Source organism: Myxine glutinosa, chromosome 8, assembly GCF_964187855.1.
Source record: "Myxine glutinosa chromosome 8, kmMyxGlut1.1, whole genome shotgun sequence".
Lineage (NCBI taxonomy): Eukaryota > Metazoa > Chordata > Myxini > Myxiniformes > Myxinidae > Myxine > Myxine glutinosa.
The window spans coordinates 92219757-92247601 of NC_136268.1; the positions used below are offsets into that span (position 1 = coordinate 92219757).

Sequence of the window (27845 nt, forward strand, 5' to 3'; positions counted from 1 at the left end):
TTTAGTTGTGTTTCAGCCTGAATTTAAAATGGATTACATTGAGTTGTTTGTTTTGTCACTTAACTTCACATAATACCCCATAATGTCAAAGTGCAATTTTGTTTTTAGAATGTTTTACAAAAAAATTAAAAATTAAAAGATGAAATATCTCGAGTCAATAAGGAATTCAACCTCTTTGCTATGACACTCCAAATTGAGCTCAGGTGCATCCAATTTCCTTTGATCATCCTTGGGATGTCTCTTCAACTTGATTTGAGTCCACCAGTATGAATGAATGAATGATCGTTTTAAGGCCATTTTCCCCGCTACAGCGGGGGTTAGCCTTGCGGGCCACATGACAATCATGGTTCCCTGTTTGAGGCAATGTTTTTATGGCCGGATGCCACCAGTTGGAGTTGTGTTGGAGTCCACCAGTGTTCAATTCAATTGATTGGGCATGATTTAGAAAGAAACACACCTTTCTATACAAGATCCCACAGTTGACAGTGCATGTCTGAGTAGAAACACCACCATTAAGTCCAAGAAACTGTCCATAGAACTCCGAGATATAATTGTGAGGAGGCATACACTACTGGTCAAAAGTTTTTGAACACCTCAATTTTTCCAGTTTTTATTCAAATTTAAGAAATTCAAGTCCAGTGAATAACTTGAAATGGTACAAAGGTAAGCAGTAAACTGCTCGAGGTAAAAAAAAAGAAGTTTAGGTTAGCAAAAACGGGAAAATAATTGTAAAAAAAAAAGGCCTTCTTCAGGGAACAAGTAAGGGGTTAACAACTTACAGCTGTTCTGCAGCAATGTAAGTAAATTAAGCCTTGAAAGGTGATGCAAACAATTCCTACATGCATCCCAACCTCTGCTGATTACTTGATTACAAACCCCCTGTCTGTATAAAAGCAATATTGGAACAGACTGTTATTACACCCTCTGAAGCATTATTTGGACAATATTGCAAAGTATATTGCTATCATAATGGTGAGAAAAAGGCAATTAACAAAGGAAGACAGACAGACCATTATAACCCTTAAAAGTGTTGGTCTTTCCTTCAGAGAAATTGCAAAGAAAGCCAAGATGTCAGTGAGTACAGTTTCCTACACCATCAAAAGGCACTTGGAAACTGGAGGAAACTCTGACAGGAAGAGGTCTGGTAGATCCAAAGCCACAACAGAATCAGAAGACAAGTTTCTGAGAGTCAACAGCTTGCGTGATAGGCGGCTCACAGGACAGCAGCTTCAAGCACAGCTTAACACTGGTCGAAGTAAGCAAGTCTCAGTTTCAACTGTGAAGAGAAGACTTCGAGCTGCAGGTTTGACAGGTCGAGTGGCAGTAAGAAATCCATTGCGAAGATGGCAAAATAAGAAAAAGAGGCTTGCCTGGGCCATGAAGCACCGCCAGTGGACTACTGAAGACTGGAAGAAGGTCTTATGGACCGATGAATCAAAATTTGAAATCTTTGGTTCATCAAGCAGGGTTTTTTTACGCTGTCGAGTAGGCAAAAGGATGGTTCCTCAGTGTGTGACACCAACTGTCAAACATGGAGGAGGAAGCGTGATGGTCTGGGGCTCTTTTGCTGGATCCAGAGTCGGCGACTTGCACAGAGTGACTGGCACCCTGAACCAAAAGGGCTACCACAGCATTTTGCAGCGCCATGCAATACCCACTGGTATACGCCTAGTTGGTCAGGGGTTCATGCATCAGCAAGATAATGACCCTAAACACACCTCCAGGCTCTGTCAAAACTACCTTCGAGGAAAAGAACAAGACGGTAGGCTTCAAATCATGGAATGGCCAGCACAGTCTCCAGACTTAAACCCCATCGAGCTGGTTTGGGATGAACTGGACAGAAGGGTGAAAGCAAAGCAACCGACAAGTTCAACACATTTGTGGGAACTTCTGCAACAGTGTTGGGAAGAACTTCCCGAACAATATTTGATTTCCATTGTAGAAAGAATGCCACGAGTGTGTTCGGCGGTTATATCTGCAAAAGGTGGCTACTTTGCTGTCAAAAATTAAAATTAAATTTTGTTTAACAAAATGAGTCTATGATTTCCTTTTCATCTCCAATTGTTTATTTGTTCTATGCTTAATTTCAGAGTACATTGAGACATTAAACTGCATAAATTTCAATAGAAAATGGAAAAATTGAGGTGTTCTAAAACTTTTGACCGGTAGTATAGATCTGTGGAAGGGAATAAAACAATTTCACGAGTGTTGAAAGTTCCCAAGAGCACAGTGAGCTCCATCATTAGGAAATCTAAAGAATATGGAACTACCCAGAATCTTCATCGAGCTGGCTGTCTGACATTGGTCAGGGAGGTGACCAATAACCCAATGACCACTCTGACAGAACTACATAGTTCCTTGGCTGAGATGGAAGAACCTGTCAGAAGCCAAACAGTCTCTGCAGCACAAATCCAGGCTTTATGTGAGAGTGGCCAGACGGAAGCCACTCCAGAGAAAAAGGCACATGACAGCATGCCTAGAATTTGTAAAAAGCACGTGAAAGACTCTGAGAACAGGAGTCAAAATATTCTGTGGTTTGATGAAACCAAAATTGACTTATTTGGCCTTAATGGAAAGTGTAACGTCTGGTGGAAACTGAGCACAATTCATCACCCATTGAACACCATCCCTACTGTGAATAATGGTGGTGGCAGCATCATGCTATGGGGATGCTTTCTCAGTGGCAAGGACTGGGAGACTTGTAAGGATAGAGGGAACAATGAATGAAGCCAAATACAGGCATAACCATTGAGGAAAACCTGCTTCAGAGTGGAAAGGACGTTAAACTTTGGCAAAAATGTATGTTCCAACAGGACAATGACCCCAAGCATACAGTCAAAGCAAAATTGTAATGGCTTTTTTTGTATACAGAATAAAGGCTCTTGTAAGAGCTAACACATTAAACATGAAAACATGCACAGACACATAAAACATACAATGAAGGGAGTGGGAGACAAGAGGGGGAGAGAGACGGAAGCACACAGGCACAACAGTAGAGAAAAGGGGCGTCAGTAGATCTGTGGAAGGGAGAGGGCTGGGGAAGGAGGGAGTACACAGTATAAAGCAAAAGAACACTACTAGGAAGTTGTTGATCTCTGAGAAGAACTTGGAGATTGAAAGAGGTGGATTTGGCGTGTTTTAACGGGGGTAGAAAAGATCAAGGTTTTGGATGGGGGAAGACAAGATATGGTGGTGAAAAGCTGTTTTAAAGACCTGTAGGGAGGAGGTGGATTGAAGAGAGTGTGAGAGTTTGTCCCAGAGATGGGAGAAAAGAGGAATGAAAGAGTGAAGGTGAGTAGAGAGTCTTGATTTTGGCAGTTTCGCCAGAAGAGAGATGCTGGCAGATCTTGTGCATCCTGCAGGAATATTTGGGGGGCACATCACAGACAGAGCAGGGGAAGCAAGGTTGTAGAGGAGTCGGTAGAAGACAGAAAGACAACCAACCTGCTTGCAGTGAGCGAGTGATAGGCCCCCATCACAGGAGATACCGATGATTCTGAATGCTTTGGTTTCAACCGCGTGAAGCCAAGCTAGGTGTGAGCCAGGAGCACCACCCCATAGGGGAGAGCAGTATTCCATTGAGCTGTGGATGAAAGCTTTGTATGTGGTTGAGGAGCTCAGAAGTGCCAAGAAAGGACTTTGCACAACGGAGGATGCCCAGTCGGCGACTGGCTTTGGAGGCCAGCTTGGAAATGTGGTTTCCCCAGGAAAGATCATGGCAGATAGTGAGACCCAAAAGCTTGAGCGAAAGTACTTCTTGGAGAGGATTGTTGAGAAAGTAGATGGGAGGGTTGCCCAGACAGGCTTTTCGGAGAGACATAGTGAAAGTGTGAGATTTGTCAGGATTGAAAGACATGTTCCACTTGTTTGACCAGTTTGTGATGTTACCTAGGTCTGCAGAGAGTGAAGAAGCTGCTGCCTGCCGATCTGAGGGTTGAGATATGGAGCGGCAGAGAGTGGAGTCATCAGCAAAGAGATAGAGAGGATTTTCCAGAGAGTCAGAGATCATTAATGAATACCAAAAACAGCACAGGGCCCAGAAAACTGCCTTGAGGAACTCCAGGCTGGACAGGAAGGGGAGATGAGATAAGTCCATTCAGGTCCACATGTTGACTGTGACCAGAGAGGAAGTCTGCAAGCCATGCATGGAGGTTTCCATGGATACCATAGGAGGAGAGGTTGGTGAGCAGGGTGGGGTGCCAGACCGTATTGAAGGCACAAGATATGTCAAGGGAGACAGCTCTGATTTTATGTTTGACATTGAAGACCTAAATCCATTGTTGAGACAGCAGAAGCAGCATGTCCAGAGTATAGTGACCTGGTCTGAATCCAAATTGATGATCAGAGATGAAGCCATTGGAGAAGAGGAAGGATTTGATGTCAGAAGCAATGATGGATTCCATGACCTTGCTGATTATTGGGAGCAGGCTGATTTGTCTGTAGTTGCAAGTATTTGTTTTTGCAACTTTTTTGTGTAAAGCGGTAATATTGGCTTTTTCCAAGCAAATGGCAGATGACCTTGAGCAAAACAGAGGGTGAAGAGAACAGAGAGAGTGTGAGATAGAGCGGCAGGGCAGGATTTTAGGACCCGTGGGCTGATGCTGCCTGGTCCAGTTGCAGAATCAGAGTCGAGGTTTGACAGAAACTTCTCCACCTTGTCAGGGGAGAAGGACACAGAGTCCAGGAGCAGCTGGGTTTGACTGGGTAAGGTGGGTACAGAGAGAGATGGGCTTGGGACACAAGATTCGGCTTTGTTGAGGCATTCGAGTTGAGGCATTCGGCTTTGTCATGTGCGGTGTCAGCTGTGTAGCCATTTGAGTTAAGGGAGGGGATGGAAAGGGAACAAACACCAAAACAGATTTGACCAGATGCCACCAGGACTTGGAGGAGGGAGACGGGTTTGAGAGTTCAGTATTGAGAAAAGAAAAAAAAAAATTGAAAATTGAGAGTTGATAGATATTGTTTCCTGGTTCCCCTGAGGGTAGACACACACTTGTTCTGAGCTTTGTGAAAGGAAATGAGATTGCCTACCGTTGGATTTGCCTACCATGACCCGAAGGCAAGTTGTTTCAGGGAAACTGACTCACCACAAGATTCAGTGTACCATGGATGGGAGGAAGGGTATGACAACTGAAGACGAGATGGGATAAATCTGTGCATGAGACAGCAGTTTACATATGAACAAAAGGTGGGAGCGGAGAGGAAGCCGTAGTCAGAGGTACTCCTGGGGGTGGGGTGGAGAGAGGGCAGTACAGGGATGGCAACCCCACCACCAGGACGAGGCTCAGGTCTATCATACCAGAGGAGGGAGTAACCAGCAAGAGATATTAAGAAATCAGAGACATCTTGAAGGAGGAAAGTTTCTGTTAAGCAGATTAAGTCTGGTTTGTCAGAAGCAACCTGAATGGAGAGATCAGTCAGGTTTGATTGTAGGCCCCGGATGTTTGAGGTCCATACCGTAAAGGAAGATGAATGGGGAGCATCGGATACAGGACAGGGAGGGGAGGAGTAGGGTAAAATGAGGAAGAGGAGGAGGCAGGGAGAGCTGTTGATGGTGTGTCAGAGATTTCAGAAGAGATATGAGAAAGGGAAGGATGAGGAGGACAAAAGGTTTGATGGTGATTGAAAGAGGCACAGTGAGGTGTTGTTTGAGAGGGGGGAAGAGCAAGGAAGAAGGTTGGAAGAGGTGGAAGAATGAGTTGGAAGGGGGAAGCAGCGGGGAGGAGGCCGCTTTGAGGATGAGGGGTGAGAGGGGAGAATTGGAGAAAAATGGAGGGTTGGGAGATTTGAAGGGGAGGGGGGAGTGGGGAGTTTTGAAGGGGAGGAGTGAGGGGTGAATTTATGAGGGGATGGGCGAGGGGAGTTTGGGAGGGGAGGGGTGAGGGGAGATTTGAAGGGGAGGGGAAAGGGGGGAGATTAGAAGGGGAGGGGTAGTTTAGGAGGAGAGGGGCGAGGGAGGAGTTTCAGAGGGGAAGGGTGAGGGGGGAGATTTGAAAGGGAGTGGCGAGGGGGAGTTTAGGAGAGGAGGGGTTAGGGGGGAGTTTAGGAGAGGAGTTGTGAGGGGGGAGTTTAGGAGAGGAGGGGTGAGGGGGAGTTTAGGAGGGGGGTTGTGAGGGGGGAGTTTAGGAGAGGAGTTGTGAGGGGGGAGTTTAGGAGAGGAGTTGTGAGGGGGGAGTTTAGAAAGTGTTGGACAATTAATGAAAAAAGTACATTTATTACAAACTGGGTTTATTGTGATTCAGAACAAGAAAATCCTTGAGTGGCCCAGCCAAAACCCAGACTTGAATCCCATTGAGAATGTGTGGAAAACTTCTGTTCACAGATGCTCCCCATCCAACTTGAAAGAGCTTGAGCAAGTCTGCAAGGAAGAATGGGAAAAACTCCCCAGATTTCCAAAGCTGATAGAGACATACTCAAGAAGACTCAAAGCTGTAATTGCTGCTGAAGGTGCTTCTATGAAGTATTGACTCGTTGCTGAATACTTATGTAAATTTGATATTTCTGTGTTTCATTTAAAAATACTTGTGTAAAAAAAAAAGGCTGAATACTTGTGTAAATCACAAATAATTTGTAAAATAAATTCTAAAAACATGTTTTCACTTCGTCATTTTGGGGTATTTGGTGTAGATCGGTGACAAAAACTTTTAATTCTATCAATTTAAATTCAGTCTGTAACACAACAAAATGTGAAAAAGTCAAGAAGTGTGAATACTGTTGCGGATATGAGATTGGCCTCCATCCATATCCGCTTGTAAATATTCCCCTATTTCCCCAATACTTCCCAACTATCCCCAATCCCCCATTCCCTAGTCCCATTGTCTGTAAACAACACTCTGTAGACCCGACCTTCCCCTATTTCCCCCATTAAATGTCGCATCCAGGTCCACCGCATCTCACGTAGACAACTATAGGACATCTTGCTAGTTATTCTTAGTCTATGTCAGTTAAGGACTCGTTTCCATTAATTCTGACTCTTCGTTGCACCAGAATGTGATTGTATGGCACCGTTAGAAAGTTTAGGACCTCCCAATACCTCCCCGCAGCTCTTCCTCATGGTACAACAACAACAACAACAACAACAACAGCGGCGGCGGCGCGGGGAGTGTGCGTCCTCACTCCAGCTTGGTTAGCCGCCATTGAACATGTGCTCCGACGGGGTTACCACGCAGGGGCTCGCTGTCAGCTCCTCGTCAAGGGTGGAGCCCGGTAACCCCCCGCACCCAATAGAAGCGGCGGACCGATTCCATCTGGGGCGGAGACAACGAGCCGAGGGCGTGTCACTCCCCGCTGAGCATGCGCAGGAAGAGGGAGGTGACGTCAGATGCGCCCTCAGCTTGGAGAGAGAAGACGCCACCTCCGAGCGCTGAAATACCTCCCCGCATCTCTGGACCGGACCGTGTTGATTCTGCCCCTGAGCCAAGGTGCACCTTGTGCTATCGACTGCCTGTCCTTCCCTGCCATCAATCCCCGTGTAAGTCAGTCTTGTCCCGTTTGTCTGTGGTCTGTCGGGGATAGAAAAGACTGTGTCTAAGTGCCCATCTTTTCTGTGCTTTACCTCTTACCCTGTAATCTACCCCTTTTCTGCATCACCAATTATATCCTCCTCCGGAGGTCTTGAGAACTGTACCCCTTGTGTCGTTCCATTTAATCCCAGCCGTTGTGTCCTTTCCTTCATTGATTTAGCATAGCGCGATTTGGTCAACGTCGGGCGGGATCAGGTTCTAATCGGGGAGTAACTGTTCGGACGCGGTAATACCAAACCGCTCGGTAAACTAACATCTAAAACCGCGTCTGTAACAATTGGTGGCGAGGAGTGAGATCGGACCCAAAGCGCGCTTCACGCGCTCGAAATTATTAACGGCGAAATTTGATTTTGTTTTACAAAAATAAAAACCCGAATTTTGAAAGTCGCGCTATGGCGGATCAAGACGGCTGGGTTCCGGTAGAGGAGAGTGAGGCAGGGTCGATCCAGGACCAAATTGAGGGACAGGAGGAGAGCGAAGCAGTGAGGGCGGCAGGTTCGCAAAATGGCGCCTCGCACATGGCTGCGGCGGCCGCACCCGCTGCACAAGTGGGAGGGATGGCCCAAATGCAGGCCCTCATGGAGCAATTTATGGCGCAAATGCAGGCGTCCCTCAACCTGCAGAAGGACGATATGAGGGCTAATAGTGAGCAAATGAGGGCTGATAGTGAGCGATTGGGTGAGCGATTGGAGGGCCAAATGGGGGTAATGGGGAACCGGATAGATGCTCAGGGTGAGCGATTGGAGGGCCAAATGGGGGTAATGGGGAACCGGATGGATGCTCAGGGTGAGCGATTGGAGGGCCAAATGGGGTCCAATAGCGAGAAATTGAGGGAGGACATGGGGGCCCAGATCGGAGGGTTAGGGAGTAGAATAGAGGGATTAGACAATAGAGTAGGGGAAATACAGGAGGGGTTAATGGGGGTAGAAAACAGAATGGCCGTTCAGGAGAATCAAATGGAAGGGATGAAAAAGGGGTTAGAGGGGTTAGAAAACAGTATGGAAGGCAAATTGAGGGACATGAGGGACCAAGCGGAAAGGGAAGTTAAACAAATGGGGCAGCAGATAGAGGGGGTCAGAATGGGGGTAGAAACTAAATTGGATGCTCACAGGGAGGAAATGGAGCAGATGAGGATGGCATCTGGGCAGGAGATGCAAGTGATGGGAGAAGAGATCAGAAGAGGTGTGAGTGAGGAGGTCGGAGGAGTGCGCGAGGAGGTGAGGCACTGTAAGGAGCGCATGGAGAAGGAGGTGAGAAAGGGGACTGTAAAATTGCAAGGTGGTATAGAGGAGTTGACGCTGGGAGTACAACAACTGACAGTGGGCCAAAAGGAGTTGGGGGAACAGGTAAAGAAGAACACAGCGGTAATAGAGGGTTTAAAATCGACACAGAAGGAGATGAAAAAGGACGTAGGGGTAATTAAAAAAGAGTGTCAGACGGTACATGAGGACCTGACGAGGAAAATGAACAAGGTGGTAGAGGTGATGGAGGTTAAAGAGCGGGAGGTGCGGGAGCACATAGAAAAAAATTAAGTGGAGTTAGAGGAAGAACTTAAAGGGGCGCACGAGGAGATGAAGGAGGTGAAGCAGAAATTAGAAGAAGTGGAAGAAGGGGTGAGCGAAATTAAGAAGCGACGGAGAGAGGATAAGAAAGAGATAAAGGAGGAAGTAAAAGAATTGGTCCAAAGTCTGTGTTCGGATCGTGATGATGTGCTCATTAACCGGATGAGGCATTCGCAGGTGATGGAGGAGAAGCGAAGAGAAAGAGGACCCGGTGTAAGTGGTGACCAATATGGTCGTGCGTATGATGCGCCAGGTGATTTAATAAGCTTGGGGGTCGAGATAGACCCGGATGTTCGTGAGAGGCCAAGAGTGAGGGGTATGGCTGGTCCGGAGGGTATGGAACGAGGGTGCGAGCGAGAGGGTCCGGTGATGGGAGAAGTGCGAGGTGTGGGTGAGCAAGGTAGTGGTGGTATGGAATGGGTAGCGGGTTGCGGAAGTGTGACCCATGCATCGACACCAACAGGGGTAGTTTTTAGAGGGACAGGGGAGGCACGAGAGCCCCTTGGGGGTAATGTACTGTGGGGGCCCGGCCGGTTCGGCCCCGCGCTGACCCCGCAAGGGGCGACGCACGGGGTCCGGCGGGCAACGACTCGCATACGAGGTGGTCCCACAAGGTCCCACTCGCGCCGTATGACGGCAAGAGTGATCTACGCGCGTACCTGGCGCAGTTTGACTGTGTGTGTAAGGGCAACGGTTGGGGTGAGGACGAAGGTGGAGTACACCTGGTGGCCGCATTGCGCGGTGCGGCGGCGGAGGTGCTGACGGCATTACCACCGGGTGCTCTCACCCTGCCAGCCCTCTGCGACGCCCTAATTAATCGATTCGGCGTTGAACAGCAGAGCGAGCTTGTTAAAGCTCAGCTCGCGCTGCGAAAACGCAAGCCCCAGGAAGCCATCGGGGAACTTGCCCACGACATTCGCCGCGCAGTGGGGATCGCACATGCTAGCATGGCAGCGGATTCCCGGGAAAGCCTGGCGCTGGACCATTTTATCCAGGCCCTCCCGGATATTGAGCTCCGGCAACAGCTCGCCATGTGGCGCCCGCAGACTCTGAGCCAGGCGGCTAACGCTGCAGCCCTTTGGGAAGCAGCGAGGCCCCTGGCCTGGGGGAGCGAGCGTCACGCAATGGCGGTCCGCCAGGTGGGGCCCCCGATGGAGGGCGGACCCCTTAGGGGGCCCGCCCCCGACGTGAGTCCTGACCTGGCGGGCATGGTCCGGAGGCTGGTGGACCAGCGCCTGGCGGGACCTGGACCATGGCAGGCGGCCCCGGAGGTGGCCCGCGGTGGACCACGAGCGGGTAATCCAATTCGGACCGACAGGGGGGAAAATTTGGAATTCCGGAGACAAGCACCTTATCAGGTGAGGTGCTATACCTGCAACCGTCTGGGTCACCTGGCGCGGCACTGTCGAGCCACGCGCCGGGATGATCCCCGGCGGTTGAGGTCCTTAACTCCGCCCAGGGGGGAGCGGGTTAGCCGACCCCAGACACCCCCCCGCCAGACCCCGGGAAACTAGAAGGCCTTACACCGGCGAGCAGGCGCCCCCATGGATTGCCTCGGCTTTAGATGCCGAGGCGGGACCCAGTACCTCTGAATAAGGGGGGCTTATGAGTGCCAGAGGACTGGGGGATTGATGAGCGATGGGCCCGGTGGGTAAGGGTGGCATCCCTGCCACCCTTCCCATAGGGGGCAAAGGAGCAATAGTTTATGGGGTGTATGGCAGTGAAAACTAGCCCGGGTGGGTTAGGTTATATTGTGTTTAGGGATCTAGCGAAGATGACATTAGGTAACGTTAAGGTTTAGATAGTGACTGATACCTGTAGTGGGGACGTAGTAGCTTAGTGGTTGATAATGACGAGGGAGCGCAATAGTTTAAAGGGACGACTGGGAAGCGCAAGTTTCAGAGGGGAGTAGTTAGATGAGATGATGCTGTGTGAGAACTGGACAGGTGTGTGGAGCAGTGTATGAGTAGTGAGTGTTGTGGATCAGCGCGAATGCGCTTTGGGGAGAGAAGGGTGCAGGTGGCACCAGGTGTGAGAGCACAGGTGTGCAAGTACAGGTGTGTGGAATATATGGAGCAGAGAATGAGTGGTGTGGAGAGAGTTGGAGTAAGTGGTACGGAGTGGTGTGCATGGTGCGAAGATGTGGATGGGGGAAGAGTGGACCCCTTTCACGAGTACCCGGGGCGGGTAGTGTAAGTGTTAGGTAGAGGGTATAGGTAAATTGTGGTTGGATATTGGCATTTGTGGTGCGGTTGCAGAATGGTATTGTGGATGGGTGCATTAGTGTGGTGGAAATGGCTGGGCGTGTAGCCTGTTAGTGTGTGTAGTTGGTTTGGGCACTCCACCACTGTGAGGATGTCAGCCAGGTGAGGCCGCAGGTGGGCTCTGGGAGCCGTTAGTGTCAGTGGGTACCTGAGGATCCCGGGTGTGGATCGGGCAGCCCGTGCCAGAGAGGGCACTGAGGGGGTGAGAGTGCGAGAGGGCCTTCCCCAGTTAGTTAGGTTAGGGTGAGGAGCAGGTAAGCTCGGGTGGCAACTACAGTGGGGGAGGTGTGCAGGTGGGTAGACCTGCTGGGAGAGCTACACGTCACAGCCCAGAAATTGTGCGAGGGCACCGGGAGATGAATCGGGGGAGTGAGACCCCAAATTGAGAAGCACCACAGTTTGGTCAATGGGAATTGGTTTTTAGAACCCATAGTGTAAGTTGGCCAATGGATTGGCAGGGAAAGACCCCGGGTAATGTAAAGTTGTTAAAGTCATTTAGGAAATAGTTAGGATTGATGAACCTGTCGCACCATACGCAGCCACTTACCTGTGGTGATGATGACTCCACACCTGTGTTTCTTTGTTTTGTGTTGCAGGAAATGAGAATTGCTGTGTGGATTTGTGAGACGCATCACGACGTGGATGAGACATTGGGGTGATTCCATCTCTCCCTCCTTAGGAGGGACTGATGATGAATTGGTGATGGCAAATTTTGATGTTGAGTTGGAGATGGCAAATTTTGATGAGAGTTGGAAATGGCAAATTTGATTGGTTAGGAGGGAGAGAAGACGAATTTGGTTTATGGGAGGAACGGGGAAGACAGACAGTTTGTTGATGTGTAAAGTAGATGTTTATGGGTAGTGTTGTGTTTTGTGGATACAGTAAGGGGTAAGGGAGGGGCAATGTAGGTTACCTGGTGGGGGGGGGGGGCATACGGTAGGAACGTACCTGTCTCACCTGGTTCCCATGTGCCCCTAGTGTGCATTACCTAATATTGCGTGCACTTTTGCGCCCTTACCACCTTACTCACTTGTCTTTTCTTTTGTCTCCCACCTCTGAGGATCTGGCTTTGGGGCAGAGAGAGAGGAGAGAGAGGTGCTGGCTCCGCAGTTGTGGGCCTGTACTTTCGCTGCTTGCTGCCTGGATCGATACACCATATGGACCGCAATTTTTGTGGCCGCCCACAATGGACCGCAGTTCTTTTGCGGGCAAGCACCACCCATGGATGGACCTATGGGTCAACGTGGCACCTATGCCATACAGGTGAACCACTTTTAGTTGGCCCCCTGATGGCCACAATTCAGAAATGGACGTGGTTGGCGCCTTTCTTTATCTTTAAAGAAGCCAGAAGGCCAAGTACACCACATGAAGGCAAGACCAGCGGCCGGCTGCGACACCACCGGTGACTATGAACACTTTATTGGTGCACCGGATGGTGCTGACTGTATGTATGGGGTGGTGCTTTTGGTGCTTGGATGGGGTGCTCTGCACATTATTAAAGGCCGTAGGGCCACAGGGCACTCGTGGGTTGGTGTATCGATGCTGGCATGCGTGCTCTCTCTATGCATAACATCTGCATGTGTTCCTCCAAAAACAGGTCCTGGATCATAGTGTAAATATCAGTGTAGTCTTGTATAAATGATGCTCCCTACCGGCGGTATGTTTAGTTTGAGGATTCTTTCCGTGATTCGGTTATCCTGTGGGTGTGTTTCTGTGAGGAGAAGGGTGCAACGTCGCAGGGGGACATATTTACTCATTTGTGAACATCTGTAAAACTGTCGCACTCAGGGTTGAGTTAATAGTAGAGGGAACTACATCTGAGTGCCACACTAAAGTAAGTAAAAATTTATCGGGTCGGGACGCCCCGAGGTAGAGAAGGGTGCAATGTTGCGGATATGAGATTGGCCTCCATCCATATCCGCTTGTAAATATTCCCCTATTTCCCCAATACTTCCCAACTATCCCCAATCCCCCATTCCCTAGTCCCATTGTCTGTAAACAACACTCTGTAGACCCGACCTTCCCCTATTTCCCCCATTAAATGTCGCATCCAGGTCCACCGCATCTCACGTAGACAACTATAGGACATCTTGCTAGTTATTCTTAGTCTATGTCAGTTAAGGACTCGTTTCCATTAATTCTGACTCTTCGTTGCACCAGAATGTGATTGTATGGCACCGTTAGAAAGTTTAGGACCTCCCAATACCTCCCCGCAGCTCTTCCTCATGGTACAACAACAACAACAACAACAACAACAGCGGCGGCGGCGCGGGGAGTGTGCGTCCTCACTCCGGCTTGGTTAGCCGCCATTGAACATGTGCTCCGACGGGGTTACCACGCAGGGGCTCGCTGTCAGCTCCTCGTCAAGGGCGGAGCCCGGTAACCCCCCGCACCCAATAGAAGCGGCGGACCGATTCCATCTGGGGCGGAGACAACGAGCCGAGGGCGTGTCACTCCCCGCTGAGCATGCGCAGGAAGAGGGAGGTGACGTCAGATGCGCCCTCAGCTTGGAGAGAGAAGACGCCACCTCCGAGCGCTGAAATACCTCCCCGCATCTCTGGACCGGACCGTGTTGATTCTGCCCCTGAGCCAAGGTGCACCTTGTGCTATCGACTGCCTGTCCTTCCCTGCCATCAATCCCCGTGTAAGTCAGTCTTGTCCCGTTTGTCTGTGGTCTGTCGGGGATAGATAAGACTGTGTCTAAGTGCCCATCTTTTCTGTGCTTTACCTCTTACCCTGTAATCTACCCCTTTTCTGCATCACCAATTATATCCTCCTCCGGAGGTCTTGAGAACTGTACCCCTTGTGTCGTTCCATTTAATCCCAGCCGTTGTGTCCTTTCCTTCATTGATTTAGCATAGCGCGATTTGGTCAACGTCGGGCGGGATCGGGTTCTAATCGGGGAGTAACTGTTCGGACGCGGTAATACCAAACCGCTCGGTAAACTAACATCTAAAACCGCGTCTGTAACAATACTTTCTGAAGGCACTGTATATCCGAGATGGGGGTCAATGTTCATCAATGAACACTATCCCGTTCCCATCACAAAGCTGGCCTCTCGGGTGGCAAAACAGGTGGCAAGAACAAAGCCATTACTGAGAAAGATGCATCTAAAAGCTCGTATGGAGTTTGCAGGAAAAGAACATCCAAATGATACTTCAGGAAACGTTTTGTGGTCAGACAGAACAAAAATTGAACTTTTTGGTCTAAATTCGAAGTGTTACTTCTGGCATAAGTCTAACACTGCACATCACCCAGTCAACACCATCCCTACTGTCAATCATGGTAGTGGCGGCATCATGTTATGGAGCTGCTTTTCATCAGCAGGGACTGGTAAGCTTGTCAGGATAGAAGAGACCATGGACGGTGCAAAGTACAGGAGAATCCTTGATGAAAACCTGCTTGAGTCAGCCATGAATCTGAAACTGGGTCGGTGATTCACATTTCAGCAGGACAATGATCCGAAGCACAAAGCTAAAACCACCCTGGAGTGGCTGAATAAGAAGAAAATAAATGTTCTTGAGTGGCCCAGTCAAAGTCCTGACTTGAACTCAATTGAACATTTATGGTGAGACTTGAAGATTAGTCCATCGACGATCCCCATCAAACTTAACAGAACTAGAGCAATTTTCATGTGAACAATGGGCAAAGATTTCACCATCTCACTGTGCAAAGCTGGTAAAGGCCTACCCCCAAAAAACTCAGCAGTCTTTGCTGCAAAAGGTGCTTCCACAAAGTACTGACCTAAGGGGTTGAATACTTTTGCAACCAGTGAATTTTGATTTGTGTATGTGTTTTCCAGGTATTCCTGACATGTAACCTCCTTTAACTATAACAGTGTGTTTTTTATCTCTTCAGTTATGAATAAAATAGTTCATTTGGAAAAATAAATTCTACATAATTTGTAATTCCTCTAAATGTGTCATTGTTGGTCTTTGTTGGATAGTTTTGCAGGCCACTGTACATGATGGCATCGCATGGTCTGAATCTTGTGAAGAGGTAAATTGTTGTGTCTGAGTTCCCTTGTAGTTTGAGTTGGTACAGGGTTTTATTATTTATTTTTTTTAGAATAGCTGCAAAAAAGTAGTCGAGATTTCTATTTAAGGAAAAGATGAGAGTAGAAGTACTTGAAAGAGCTAAAAAAAAAAAAAAAAAAAAAAAAGGAAGAATATAATAGCAATTATAATGTAAAAAGCAAACAACAGGAAATTTGTCAAAAGGAAAACGTGTTTAAAATTGTCATTTTTCTAAAAATATCTATTAAAAAACTGGGACATTAAATGTTTTACAGTGTGACAATATCAGAAAGCAATGTATGAGGAAGCGTTTGAACCCAGCAGGGCCTAATACTGTTTGTGCAGTCTGGAAGCATGCGCTTTCTCTCCCTCTTCCTTTGCCTTCATCTGACACACAGAGCCAGATTTAAGAGTAATGAGAACAGCTGGTTATGCAATACGGTTACAATGCCGTGGCTCCAAGCAATGTGGCACAGGTTGGGATTGTTTTTTTCTCACTTTGGTTTATTCGAGGAAAGATGTCACTTTGTGAATATCGAGGTTTGAGACAACTGGAAATCTTGTGGTTGCCATAGGTGGGCGCGATTCGGAAAATTTTAAGTCCGCTTACCGCTTATCCGCTCCGCCAGCCCGTGTAGTCCGATTCGCTTATCCGCTTCAGCGGCCGAAAATCTTAGTCCGCTTACCGCTTATCCGCTTCGATTCGATTTTTTTAAAGCGCTTCGACGTTTTTAAAGCGATTTTTGACGTTTCTAAAGGGAATTTAATGCTTTTTAAGCCTAAATAGCCATTTCTAACTACTACAAAGACAAACAAAGCTTTTAAGATCAAAAATATACATTTTTATTTAAATAAAATTTATTCAAAATTTATTGAAATAAAGTTTTCCACTCGACTCTACTCTACTCTACAGTTAATTTAAATATAATTTTAATATATGCAAGTAACATTAAAGAAAAATCAATTTGCCCATCCTTTCTTTGACAAGAGAGTCTACTAGTCAACAGACTAGCAGTCTGTTGACTAGTCCTCGTCTTCCTCCTCCACCTCCACCTCGTGGGCCTTCTTGAGGATTTGGAGGTTGCCCTTCATGAAGACGAGGGCCTCGAAGTTCGGTGCAGCCAGGGCCGACCTCTTAGGCCTGAGGATGTCCGACCCGTAGCTGAACACGCGCTCGACCGAGGCAGAGCTCGGGAGCGGCGTGTTATGCCTGAGAAATAGAGTTACCCAAGCATCACGGAACTCGAGCGGGAAGAGATTGGGCGAGAGCTGTAACGTTTGGTTATTCAGACACAAACAAGTCAACAAGATGGCGGGCCAACGGACTGCCGTTTATTCGTCATGGTGTCGTGAACATGCCGTAAACCATGACGTGAACATAACGTCATGATGTAATGCGTTATGTTACAACCATGTCGTAAACCATGACGTGAACATAACGTTATGATATAATGCGTTATGTCGCAAGAGCCGAGTTGTTAGGGTTTCACTTATTATTCACTTAAATAAATATTCACAATTCTAGAGTAACGGCTCAGGCTAACAGCTGATTTGGCGAATCGCGATGCGCTTTAATTTTTCGGTAGTCCGCTTACGCTTATCCGCTTCGGTTTCCGGGGGTTGTTCCGATTCGCTTATCCGCTTCGAAAACGTTAGTCCGCTGCAGCGGATAAGCGGATAAGCGGACTTTCGAAGCGGACCGCCCACCTTTGGTGGTTGCTGATCTTTGTGAAAGTAAATAACAATAATTAAGGTATTGTTGAATGTATATCCTTGAATATGTGTCATTGAACACTTGTCAATAATCATGAATACAAGTAAAGTGTTTTAACATAATGTGTCCTTCACAAATGATTCCTGAGTTTTTGTTTCCTTCCTGAGAGTTTGCTTCTGTATACATCTTGTCCGCCCCGTACATCCTCCTCTACCCCTATTTCCTCCCCACATCCCTTATTTGTCCATGTCTCCCTCCATTTTATGCTTCAACCCAGCTGTTGGTGTTCCCCCTCCCCATTTTTTTTTACTGTCCCTTTTGTTCTGTCGCATCCTGATCCGTTCAGTTTTGTTAGCTCTCCCACGAGTGTTGACTTTGCATACAAAAAATAAATAACGAAGCATATGGCTGAAACAACCTTGAATAAGCCACATATAGCAGTTTTTAAATGTAAATTTTTTCAAAAAGTAAGTTTTCTATTTTACTTCTTCACATTGTGTTTCAAAAATCTTGAGAAATATTACATCACCTCTTCAACCCAGTGACTATTCAAAAGAGCTACAAAAAGGTTTGAAACATTTCAAGATGATATATTTACAAGCATATCCCAACAAGTCAGGGGAGTATAAAATAAAAATGAAGCAATTGCAATTTATTTCAGACAATAAAAAGAGAGAAGAGAAATAAAGGCTCATCTGATTTACCACTTCCGCTGTGATCGTCCACCAGAATGATCTCCTTCAGGAGGTATGAGGGTGTGCGCTCAATGGCTGAACGAATGGACCGCAGGACGACTGACGGCGCCTCGTTCATGAAGATGAACACAACACTCAACTGCGGGAGCTCTCCAGGGTAGGTCATATTTTGACACCTGCAGACATCATAACACAACTTAATGGACCCCAGGTTTTATGGTGGCAGGTCATTTTCTGTCTAGCAGTCTTCCTAAGGTGGAAGGTCAATGGATGTCACCTTTTGTAACTCTGATTATTTATACCATATCTAGTCTTGTCTGTGTCACCTTATCTATACCTCATCGGAGTCACCTTTTGTGCCCCAGCCCCACCCCTCCTTCCTGGTCCGTTTGTTCCCAATCTTTAATCCATCCTTGTACTCCTGGTTGTTTAGCTATTCCATGTGGAAACTTGATATCTGTATGTGGTAACTCGTCATGTACAGAAAGTTTTGTGTTCAAAACGTAAAACTAAGCGGAGTTTAGAGCAATCTACCGTGCAATTTGCCGGGCAGTAGAGTCAATATTTTGCTCGCTGGATTCTTAATTAACCGGGAACATGTTCTATTTGTTTTGCTCTTAGACCTTTTACCCACACATCACCTCTGCTGAGTTAAATAAACTACAGCCAGTGGCAAAGCAATTAATGGGCAATGGTTGATGTGGCCTTTCCAAATGGCACACATGTTCTATCAGGCATGGGCCTTTACAATGTCAGCATTCTTTGACATAATGATGGAAAGCTTTGCAGTTGCAGGTAAGCATGCTGATTCAAAACACTTGGTTTGCATTTTTGCTGTTCTTAAAGATTTTGTCATCACCACTATTATACCAAAACTAAGTCTGTTTCCTCATGTACCGTGAAATGGGGTGAATAGGGATACAAACTGAAAAAAAGTTCGTTAACTGTTTTCGCTGAAAATTGATAACCATACTGATTTGTTGATATTTGGGTTGAAAGTGTTCTCTTGTGTTTTTTAAAAAGCAACTTATAGTCCCTATTAACCCCATATATGGGTTAAATAGGAATAAATAGGATTTTTATGGCTGTCCCTATTCACCCCGTTTTACGGGTGAATAGGGACAGTCACTCATACAAAAAAAAATAATCAAGAAACAATCCTGAGTTTCCAACTTATTGCTAAATTGATAGCTCAGATGGATGCACATAATATGCACCCATAATATAAACCACGGTGCCAATGAAAGAAAATATGGGATAAAACGTTTCTCCAAACTGTCCCTATTTCTTGATTATTATTATTTTTGTATTAGTGACTGTCCCTATTCACCCGTAAAACGGGGTGAATAGGGACAGCCATAAAAATCCTATTTAATCCTATTTAACCCATATATGGGGTTAATAGGGACTATAAGTTGCTTTTTAAAAATACAAGAGAACACTTTCAACCCAAATATCAACAAATCAGTATGGTTATCAATTTTCAGCGAAAAAAGTTTCCGAACTGTTTTTTCAGTTTGTGTCCCTATTCACCTTGCTGTCCCTATTCACCCCATTTCACGGTACTGTGTGTGACATCACCTATCATTATGTCTGTATTTGAGGAAGAAAATAACCTGTGTACCTCTTCCAAAGTGTATTTTAAATAATGTACGTTCTCAAAATCTATCAGATCAATGGCAGGACTTTGTTTGCTTTTGTTTGGTCCGGTGAATTTTTGAGAGTGTCACTTCTTTTTTTATGAAGAACAATCCCAGGTTTCTCTGAGTGCATTATATTAAGAGTCAACCATAAAACATATCTCATGTAAACAAGACCAGGCAAATTACCACCCTCTGAAGATCACTAATGAAACATGTGCTTTCATCGCCAATTCACCAGTACCATAGTAATTCTCCTGGGACACCTTCATTTTCAGGAACTTAAAATATTGTACTGTAGCGGCTACCGCTGGGTTTTCACAATCGCCTTGCACCTATCAAGGACGCGGAGCGATCACCATGCCGGGCTCGTCCAGGACGCCCGGGCAGGCCCGCGCTCAACTTGCCAGGCCTCGGTCGGGACGCCCGGGCATGCCCGGGCATGCCCGGGCAGGCTCGCCCTCAACTTGCCAGGCCGCAGCCAGGACGCTGGGCCACGCCCCCTCTCGCCTTTCCTGGGCAAACGCTCCGGGATAATATATATATTGCTGCCCGATAAACGGGCTTTTCAGAGTGCCTGAGTGTTTGGTTTGATTAAAGCAACTCGGATGAATTCCAGCTTTTTGTCGCGTCCATTCTTCCGATCGACGTGGGAGCCCCAGCTCCTTCATTGGTGACCTACCGACATGGACACGGCAGTCGCCCTTAAACTGCCTACCTTCTGGGAGGCTCACGCGGCGGTTTGGTTCACACAGGCGGATTCCCTGTTCCCCCTGCGAGGCATCACGGCCGACGACACCCGCTTCCACCATGTGGTAGCAGCGCTCGGTTCGGCCACCGCGGCCCACGCCCTGAGCCTCCTCGAGAGCCCGCCAGCCGCTGACAAATACGGCGCGATTAAGAAGCTTCTCCTCGACGCTTTCGCCCTCCCATCGGCGGAGCGCGCACGGCGCCTGCTCGACCTGCCCGAGCTCGGCGACACGCGCCCTTCCGAGCTAATGGACTACATGCTTTCACTGCTCGGCGAGCACTCTCCGGCATTCCTGTTCCGGGAGCTGTTCCTCCGTCAGCTGCCTAACCCGGTACGCCTCGCCCTGGCAAGCACGACGATCACAGATCCCCGGGCCCTTGCCAGAGAAGCCGACAAGATCTCCGCCGCAGGACAGCGCATCGCAGCGGCGACATGGGACCCACCGCCGTCCGACGCAACACCCATGGCGCCCGAGCACCCGGCACGGTCGACGACCGAACTGCCGACGCAATTGGCGGCCGCTACACCGAGCCGACCACCTCCAGCACGACGACCGGGGCCTCCACCTGACCAAGCATGGTGTTACTATCATGCCAGGTTCGGACAGAAGGCCCGGACATGCCGACCCCCGTGCACCTTCGGCAGGCCGGGAAACGGCCGGGCCGGCGTTCATTACCAGCCATGAGCGCCGGCCACACGGGCAACTTACTGTTCATCATGGATAAAGCGTCCGGACGGCGCTTCCTGTGCGACACCGGCGCCCAACTGAGCGTCATACCCGCCTCTGACCAGGACAGGCAATCCGCGGTTTGCGGCCCCTCCTTGGTTGCGGCCAACGGATCGACCATCCGCACCTTCGGCCCGCGCAACGTCACCCTCTGCTTCGGCGGCCAACGCTTTGCTTGGACGTTTGTAACCGCAAACGTGCCCATGGCTCTGCTAGGCGCCGACTTCCTCTGCGCACATGGACTGCTGGTGGATGTCCAACGGCGTCGTTTAATCAACGCCGAAACCTTCAGCTCCCTGGTATGCACATTGAGCAGCTCCGCGCCGACCGAGCTGGCATGCGCCGTCCCGGCGGCGAACGAGTTTGCTCGCCTGCTCACGGAGTTCCCGGCCCTCACGCGGCCGACGTTTTCGGCCGTCGCAGTACGGCATGGGATCGAGCACCACATACCAACCACGGGCCCGCCGGTCTACGCCAGGGCCCGCCGCCTCGACCCAGCCAAGCTCGCCGTGGCGAAGGCCGAATTCGACGCGTTGGAGCACCTCGGCATTGTGCGGCGCTCCGATAGCGCGTGGGCCTCGCCACTGCACATCGTGCCAAAGCCGGGGGGTGGATGGCACCCGTGTGGCGACTACCGCCGTCTCAATGACGCTACCACCCCCGACAGGTACCCGATCCCACATATCCAAGACTTCTCCGCCCATCTGGCGGGACGGGTCATTTTTTCGAAAATTGATCTCATACGGGGATATCACCAGGTACCTGTCAGAGCGGCCGACGTCCCTAAAACGGCAGTCATCACGCCGTTCGGCTTATTCGAATTCTTGCGGATGCCGTTTGGTCTCAAGAACGCGGCTCAGGCGTTCCAGCGCTTGATGGACGGCGTGCTGCGTGACCTGCCGTTCCTTTTCGTTTACCTGGACGACATCCTCGTCGCCAGCACGTCCCGGGCCGAGCACCTCCTCCACCTCCGAACACTGTTCGGGCGCCTCAGCGAGCACGGCCTCATCGTCAACCCGGCCAAATGCCACTTCGGCACGACGGCCGTTGATTTTTTGGGCCACCACATCACCAAGAACGGGGCCGTGCCGCTGCCAACCAAGGTCGAGGCCATCACCACGTTCCCGCGTCCCCGCACCATAAAGGCCCTGCAGGAATTCCTGGGAATGGTAAATTTTTATCACCGCTTCGTGCCCCGCGCTGCTCAACTCATGCGGCCCCTCTATGAAGCCCTCCGGGGCAAGCCGGCCAAGCACGACATCGCCTGGTCCGCAGCAATGGATGCGGCCTTCCAAAGCTCAAAGCGGGCCCTCGCCGATGCAACACTGCTCGCTCACCCGGTGCTCAACGCTCCCATCGCCCTCACCACGGATGCCTCCGACTACGCGGTGGGCGCCGTACATGAGCAATGGGTGAACGGGGTTTGGCAGCCACTCGCTTTTTTCAGCCGGCAGCTCCGGCCGAACGAGCTCAAATACAGCACGTTTGACCGGGAGCTCCTCGGTCTACACCTGGCCGTCCGCCATTTCCGCCACCTCCTGGAGGGCCGACCTTTCACGGCGTTCGTCGACCACAAGCCGTTGGTTTACGCCATGGCCAAGGTCACGGAGCCGTGGTCGGCCCGCCAACAGCGCCACCTCTCCGCCGTGTCGGAGTTTACCACGGACATCCGGCACGTCGCCGGCAAAAACAACGCCGTGGCCGACTGTCTTTCCCGGGCCAGCGCGAACGCGGTCCACCTGGGCGTGGACTTTGCGCTTATGGCGGCGGACCAAACCACTGACACCACGGTGCAAGCCCTCCGGGCGGCGGACACGGGCCTCCGCCTGGCCGACATCCCCTTCGCGGACACTGTCCTTCTCTGCGACGTCTCCCAAGGCCAGCCTCGCCCCATCGTGCCCGTCACCTGGCAACGCCGCATCTTCGCCTCCCTCCACGGCCTTTCCCACCCGGGCCGGAAAGCTTCCCAGAAGCTGGTGTCGGCGCGATTCGTCTGGCACGGCCTTCGTCGGGACATCCGCGATTGGACCAGCACCTGCACGGCCTGCCAACGGGCCAAGGTCCACCGACACACCCAGGCCCCGCTGGCACCTTTCACCGTGCCCGAACGACGTTTCGACCACGTCAACGTGGATCTGGTGGGCCCCCTCCCCCCGTCACGGGGGTTCACACACCTGCTCACCATGGTGGACAGGACAACCAGGTGGCCGGAGGCCGTTCCCCTCGTCTCCACCACCACCGCCGACGTGGCGCAGGCTTTCATCGCCACCTGGGTCGCCCGCTTCGGCGCACCGGCGGACATCTCGTCAGACCGCGGACCACAGTTCACCTCCGAGCTGTGGGGCGCGGTCGCCCGCAACCTGGGGGTCAAGCTCCACCGTACTACGGCCTACCACCCCCAAGCAAACGGGTTGTGCGAGCGATTCCACCGCTCCATGAAGGCCGCGCTCATGGCCGGCCTTCAAGACGGCGGTTGGGCCGACCGGCTGCCGTGGGTCCTTTTGGGCCTCCGCACGGCCCCCAAGGAGGACCTCCAGGCATCCACCGCCGAGCTTGTCTATGGCCAGGCGCTACGAGTCCCGGGCGAATTCGTGCCCGACGCTACCAGTCCCTGGTCCGCAGCTCACCAGCGCTCGGACCTCCAGGAGGCCGCCCGACGGTTTGCCCCCGTGCCAACATCCCACCACGGTGACCCCCAGTCCTACGTCCCCCCAGCACTTCGCACAGCGGAGTATGTTTTTGTGCGTCACGACGCACATCGGGGGCCACTCCGGCCGCCGTACGACGGGCCCTTCCGGGTGCTGCGACGGGACGACAAGTCGTTCGTCATCGACATCGGCGGCAGGTCGGACCGGATTGCGGTGGACCGCCTCAAGCCGGCGCACGTGGACGTCGACCACCCACCACGGGTGGCCCTTCCGCCGCGGCGAGGCCGCCCCCCATCCACGGTGCCCCCCCACTCGACCGCCCACCACCACACCGGACCCCCTCCCACGACCCGCCAGGGGTCGCTTCGGCCGGGTCATCAGGACCCCCCTCAAATTGACCCTGCCGGTGCAAGTCGATTCTGGGGGGACGTGTGTAGCGGCTACCGCTGGGTTTTCACAATCGCCTTGCACCTATCAAGGACGCGGAGCGATCACCATGCCGGGCTCGTCCAGGACGCCCGGGCAGGCCTGCGCTCAACTTGCCAGGCCGCAGCCAGGACGCTGGGCCACGCCCCCTCTCGCCTTTCCTGGGCAAACGCTCCGGGATAATATATATATTGCTGCCCGATAAACGGGCTTTTCAGAGTGCCTGAGTGTTTGGTTTGATTAAAGCAACTCGGATGAATTCCAGCTTTTTGTCGCGTCCATTCTTCCGATCGACGTGGGAGCCCCAGCTCCTTCAGTACCTTAATTCTGGTGTCTTCGGGCCAGATTTGCATCCGCAAACTTGGCATTGCCAATCTCGTGCCTGACCTGCACTAGGCCACTAATATTATCCAAGATTAGAAAAAAGGAAATGAAAAGGATGTTGAGCAGCTGGAATATGCATAAGCTGTAAAAACCTAAATGTTTTACAGCCGACAGGTCCGGCGCCCCCATGAGGTGATGGAGGTTTCGGGTTTACTTGCAAAGCCTTACCTGGGAGGAGGACTAATAGGGAGCCAGCAGCTGACCTATCGATCAGCACGTTTATCTAAAAATGTGACGGATGCACCCACCCATGGTACGCACTGCTTGGCATACCCCGAACTGAATGCATCGACATCCGAGCTATTTGGATACAGCACACGGTCAGACACAAATCATGTCATGGCCGGGACCACCTTAACCACCTATGCCTGGCCTTAAGTATGCATGGGCTAGGTAGTTGGGCTATTTTGAGCCCACTGTACCACTGTACCAGGTGGTGTTGTCAGCACAGTGGAGGCAGGCCCTGTGAGGGGACGCTGCTGCCACTGTGTCATGCACTGATTGGTTAACGCCCATTGATTGATTGACACCTCCCACCTGTTGCCATTACCACGTTCAATAAGTCATAAACAGCTGCAATGTGCCATACTGTTTTTTTGTATTCAAAGTCGAGGCTTTTGGAAGAGCTAGAACAAAGAATGGATCAGAATTCAACAGAACAAAAGGAAAAACAGAAAGGGGGGGGGGGGGACACCAACAGCAGGGTTGAGAGACAAAATAGAAGTAGACAGACAACCAATGAATGAATGAAAACAAACAAGGAGGAATGGGGGACAGGGAATGACGCATGGGCTGGACAAGATGGATACAGATGTAAACTCTCAAGAAAGAAAAACTGGAACTTTGGAAGGAGGAGAGCTTGGGTGTGAGAGGGGGGTTAACAACGGCAGGAAGGATCAAGGTTTTGGATGGGGATGGTGGTGAACAGCTGTCTTGAAGGCCTGGTCCTGGATGGAAGAAACATATTGAAGAGAATGTGGAAGTTGGTTCCAAAGCTCGGGAAAAAAGAGTAAGGAATGAGTGGAGGTGAGTGATCCTGTATTTTGGGAGCATCACCAGAAGGGGGTTGCTGCAGAAACCTGAGGGGTGAGTAGGAGAGGGGGACAAATCATGCATAGTCCAGAGGGTGCAAGGCCAAAAGAAGATGGTAGGAGACGGAGAGACCACCGACCTGTCTGCAATGGCAAAGTGATCGGCCCATATACTCAGCTTCATCACAGGTGATTCCGTTTATCTTGAAGGCTTTGGTTTCCACGGCATCCAATTATACAACTGTTGGTCAGCTGATTGGACCTTTCTTACTTTATTTAGTTAAAAAAGAGAAAAAAGGTTATATCATATACATAACCCATTCACTGTCATGGTACCAGGACTATGTATTACTATCACACCAACCATTGCAAATGGATCCTGATCAACAGGATGTCTTCCAAACACAATCCTGTCTGTGGTCCACAAACACATCTAGGGAAGTAGGCAGGAAAATTGCAATGCCACATGGCCACTCGGCAGTATTAAAGGGAAATGGTAATGGAAACAACAAAAAACAGGTATTCCAAGAGGCTAAAACAAGAAGCCAATATTGGGAAAATCAGAAAACATGACAACAAGCAAACTCCACAACAAGACCTCTCTTCATCCCATCCCCACCTCCGAACTCCACAAAGAAAGGAGTCTCTTGTCCTCTTACAAGCCAGTTATAATATGATCACACCAAGTCACATCGAAAGTAAAGAAAACCCCATGCTGTTCATCACACTGAAACCATCCTCATTGACGGAAGCATGAATCATGAATTCCAAATGTCATATAACCTTCCTGGGGAAAGCAGGCACTGTGGAATTTTCACTGACTCAATGCAAATTATGATTTTCTTCCTTTGCTCAAGTTCAGAAATGTCAGGCCGAGAGTTCATGCTGCCTGCATCCCTGTACCATTGGTATATAGTCAGGGCCCTTAGGGATATTTTGGTTCAAATTCTTCCAAAAGCATCAAATTTGGCGCAGATGTTGCCCATGCCATACTCTTTCGATTTTTGACGGGCGCCAAGGGCGGTATGATCCGGGGACCATACCGGTCCATCCCGCCATGTCACCTGACCTATGACGTCATAATTAGGATATGCATCCAATCACATGGCGTACTATAAGTGGTCAAAGTTCAAAATGAATCGATCGAAAAATGAAGGCAGGGATCCATTTTTAAGGTTTTCATAAAATCCAATATGGCCGCCAGGTCACATGACCTATGACGTCATATTTATGACATGTATACAATCATGTATACATGAACCCGGATCATGATCGCACAAAAATTAAACACAAAGATATGGCATACAGTTCATAAAACATCAAAATCCGTACCTTTGTAATTAGACTGATGATCTGCATATGCCTGAAAATTAGGAAATAGACATGTAAATATTTCCTCTAATTGTCAAAAATAAGGTCAGAGTTCGATTACCCAACCCAGAAACATAAAATGGTGAACCTCGCGTAAATCTTGACAAAAAACTCAAAAACCGACATGTTTGACTCAAAAATGACCTTTAAGATGACCTTGAGGGTTGACCTTGACCTCGAATCATCAAAATAACATCATAATTGGATTCCTGGACCTCGAAAACCCCTGAAAAGTGGTATCATACATGATTCCAACCCTTTTGGTTATTTAACTGATTTTCCTCTAATCCGGGTGGCGGCCATTTAGTATTTCGCCAATATGGGGCCCCCGGGGGGGGGGGCGCCCGTCTTGGCGCCCGTCAAAAATCGAAAGAGTATGGCATGGGCAACATCTGGGCCAAATTTGGTGCTTTTGGAAGAATTTGAACCAAACGGCCCCAAAATATCCCTAAGGGCCCTGACTAATAGTCATCTCGCTGCATATTCGAGAATGATAATGACCTGTGACAACGGTATAACAAACAGTATTTCATTTTGTGCTTTGAATTGAACCAGAACAGACAAAAGGTATTTGCATCGCTTTGGGCCTTTGATAAGCTCACAACCCCCACAATTGATCCAATTGTGTTTTATGAAACAACTTTCCAAACCGAAGTAATTAAATATTTACTACATTCCTATTTTAATCATGACTAATTGTTCCCTCTCTCTATATTGCAGTCGTTATGATTAGGTTATATTTGTACATGCAATACAATTTGCGGCTTTCTGGATTTTATTAATTTTTAGAAAAAATTGTTACATAAATGTGCCGACTTTCGTATTTGTATGATTTGCTGTTGCAGCGAAGATTATGAGCGACATTTCCCGATTATGTGACGATGTTGTTTTGTTAGATGCAGAATATTGTTGATTTTGTTTATAAATCCATCCAATCACTTTGTAGGCATAATCGAGGTAGGTATAATAGTGATTATGGTGAAATACAATTTTGACCAATATATAGCAAGACGAATGTGTGGGGTATAGCAGTAATACAATTTTGACTTCCATACACCATCCTGTCTGTGGTCCACAAACATATCTGGGGTAG

The 27845-nt window shown here is 49.3% G+C and overlaps 1 protein-coding gene across 2 annotated transcripts in view; it reads right to left on the reverse strand.

Moving 5' to 3' along the window:
* Positions 1 to 27845, reverse strand: part of LOC137432703 (polypeptide N-acetylgalactosaminyltransferase 18-like) — a 331095-nt gene that overhangs the window by 198917 nt on the left and 104333 nt on the right. For both annotated transcript variants that reach the window (XM_068124832.2, XM_068124831.2), the window contains exon 3: positions 17784 to 17950. In XM_068124832.2, coding sequence (XP_067980933.1) covers positions 17784 to 17950 — 167 coding nt within the window. The remainder of the gene's footprint in view (positions 1 to 17783; positions 17951 to 27845) is intronic.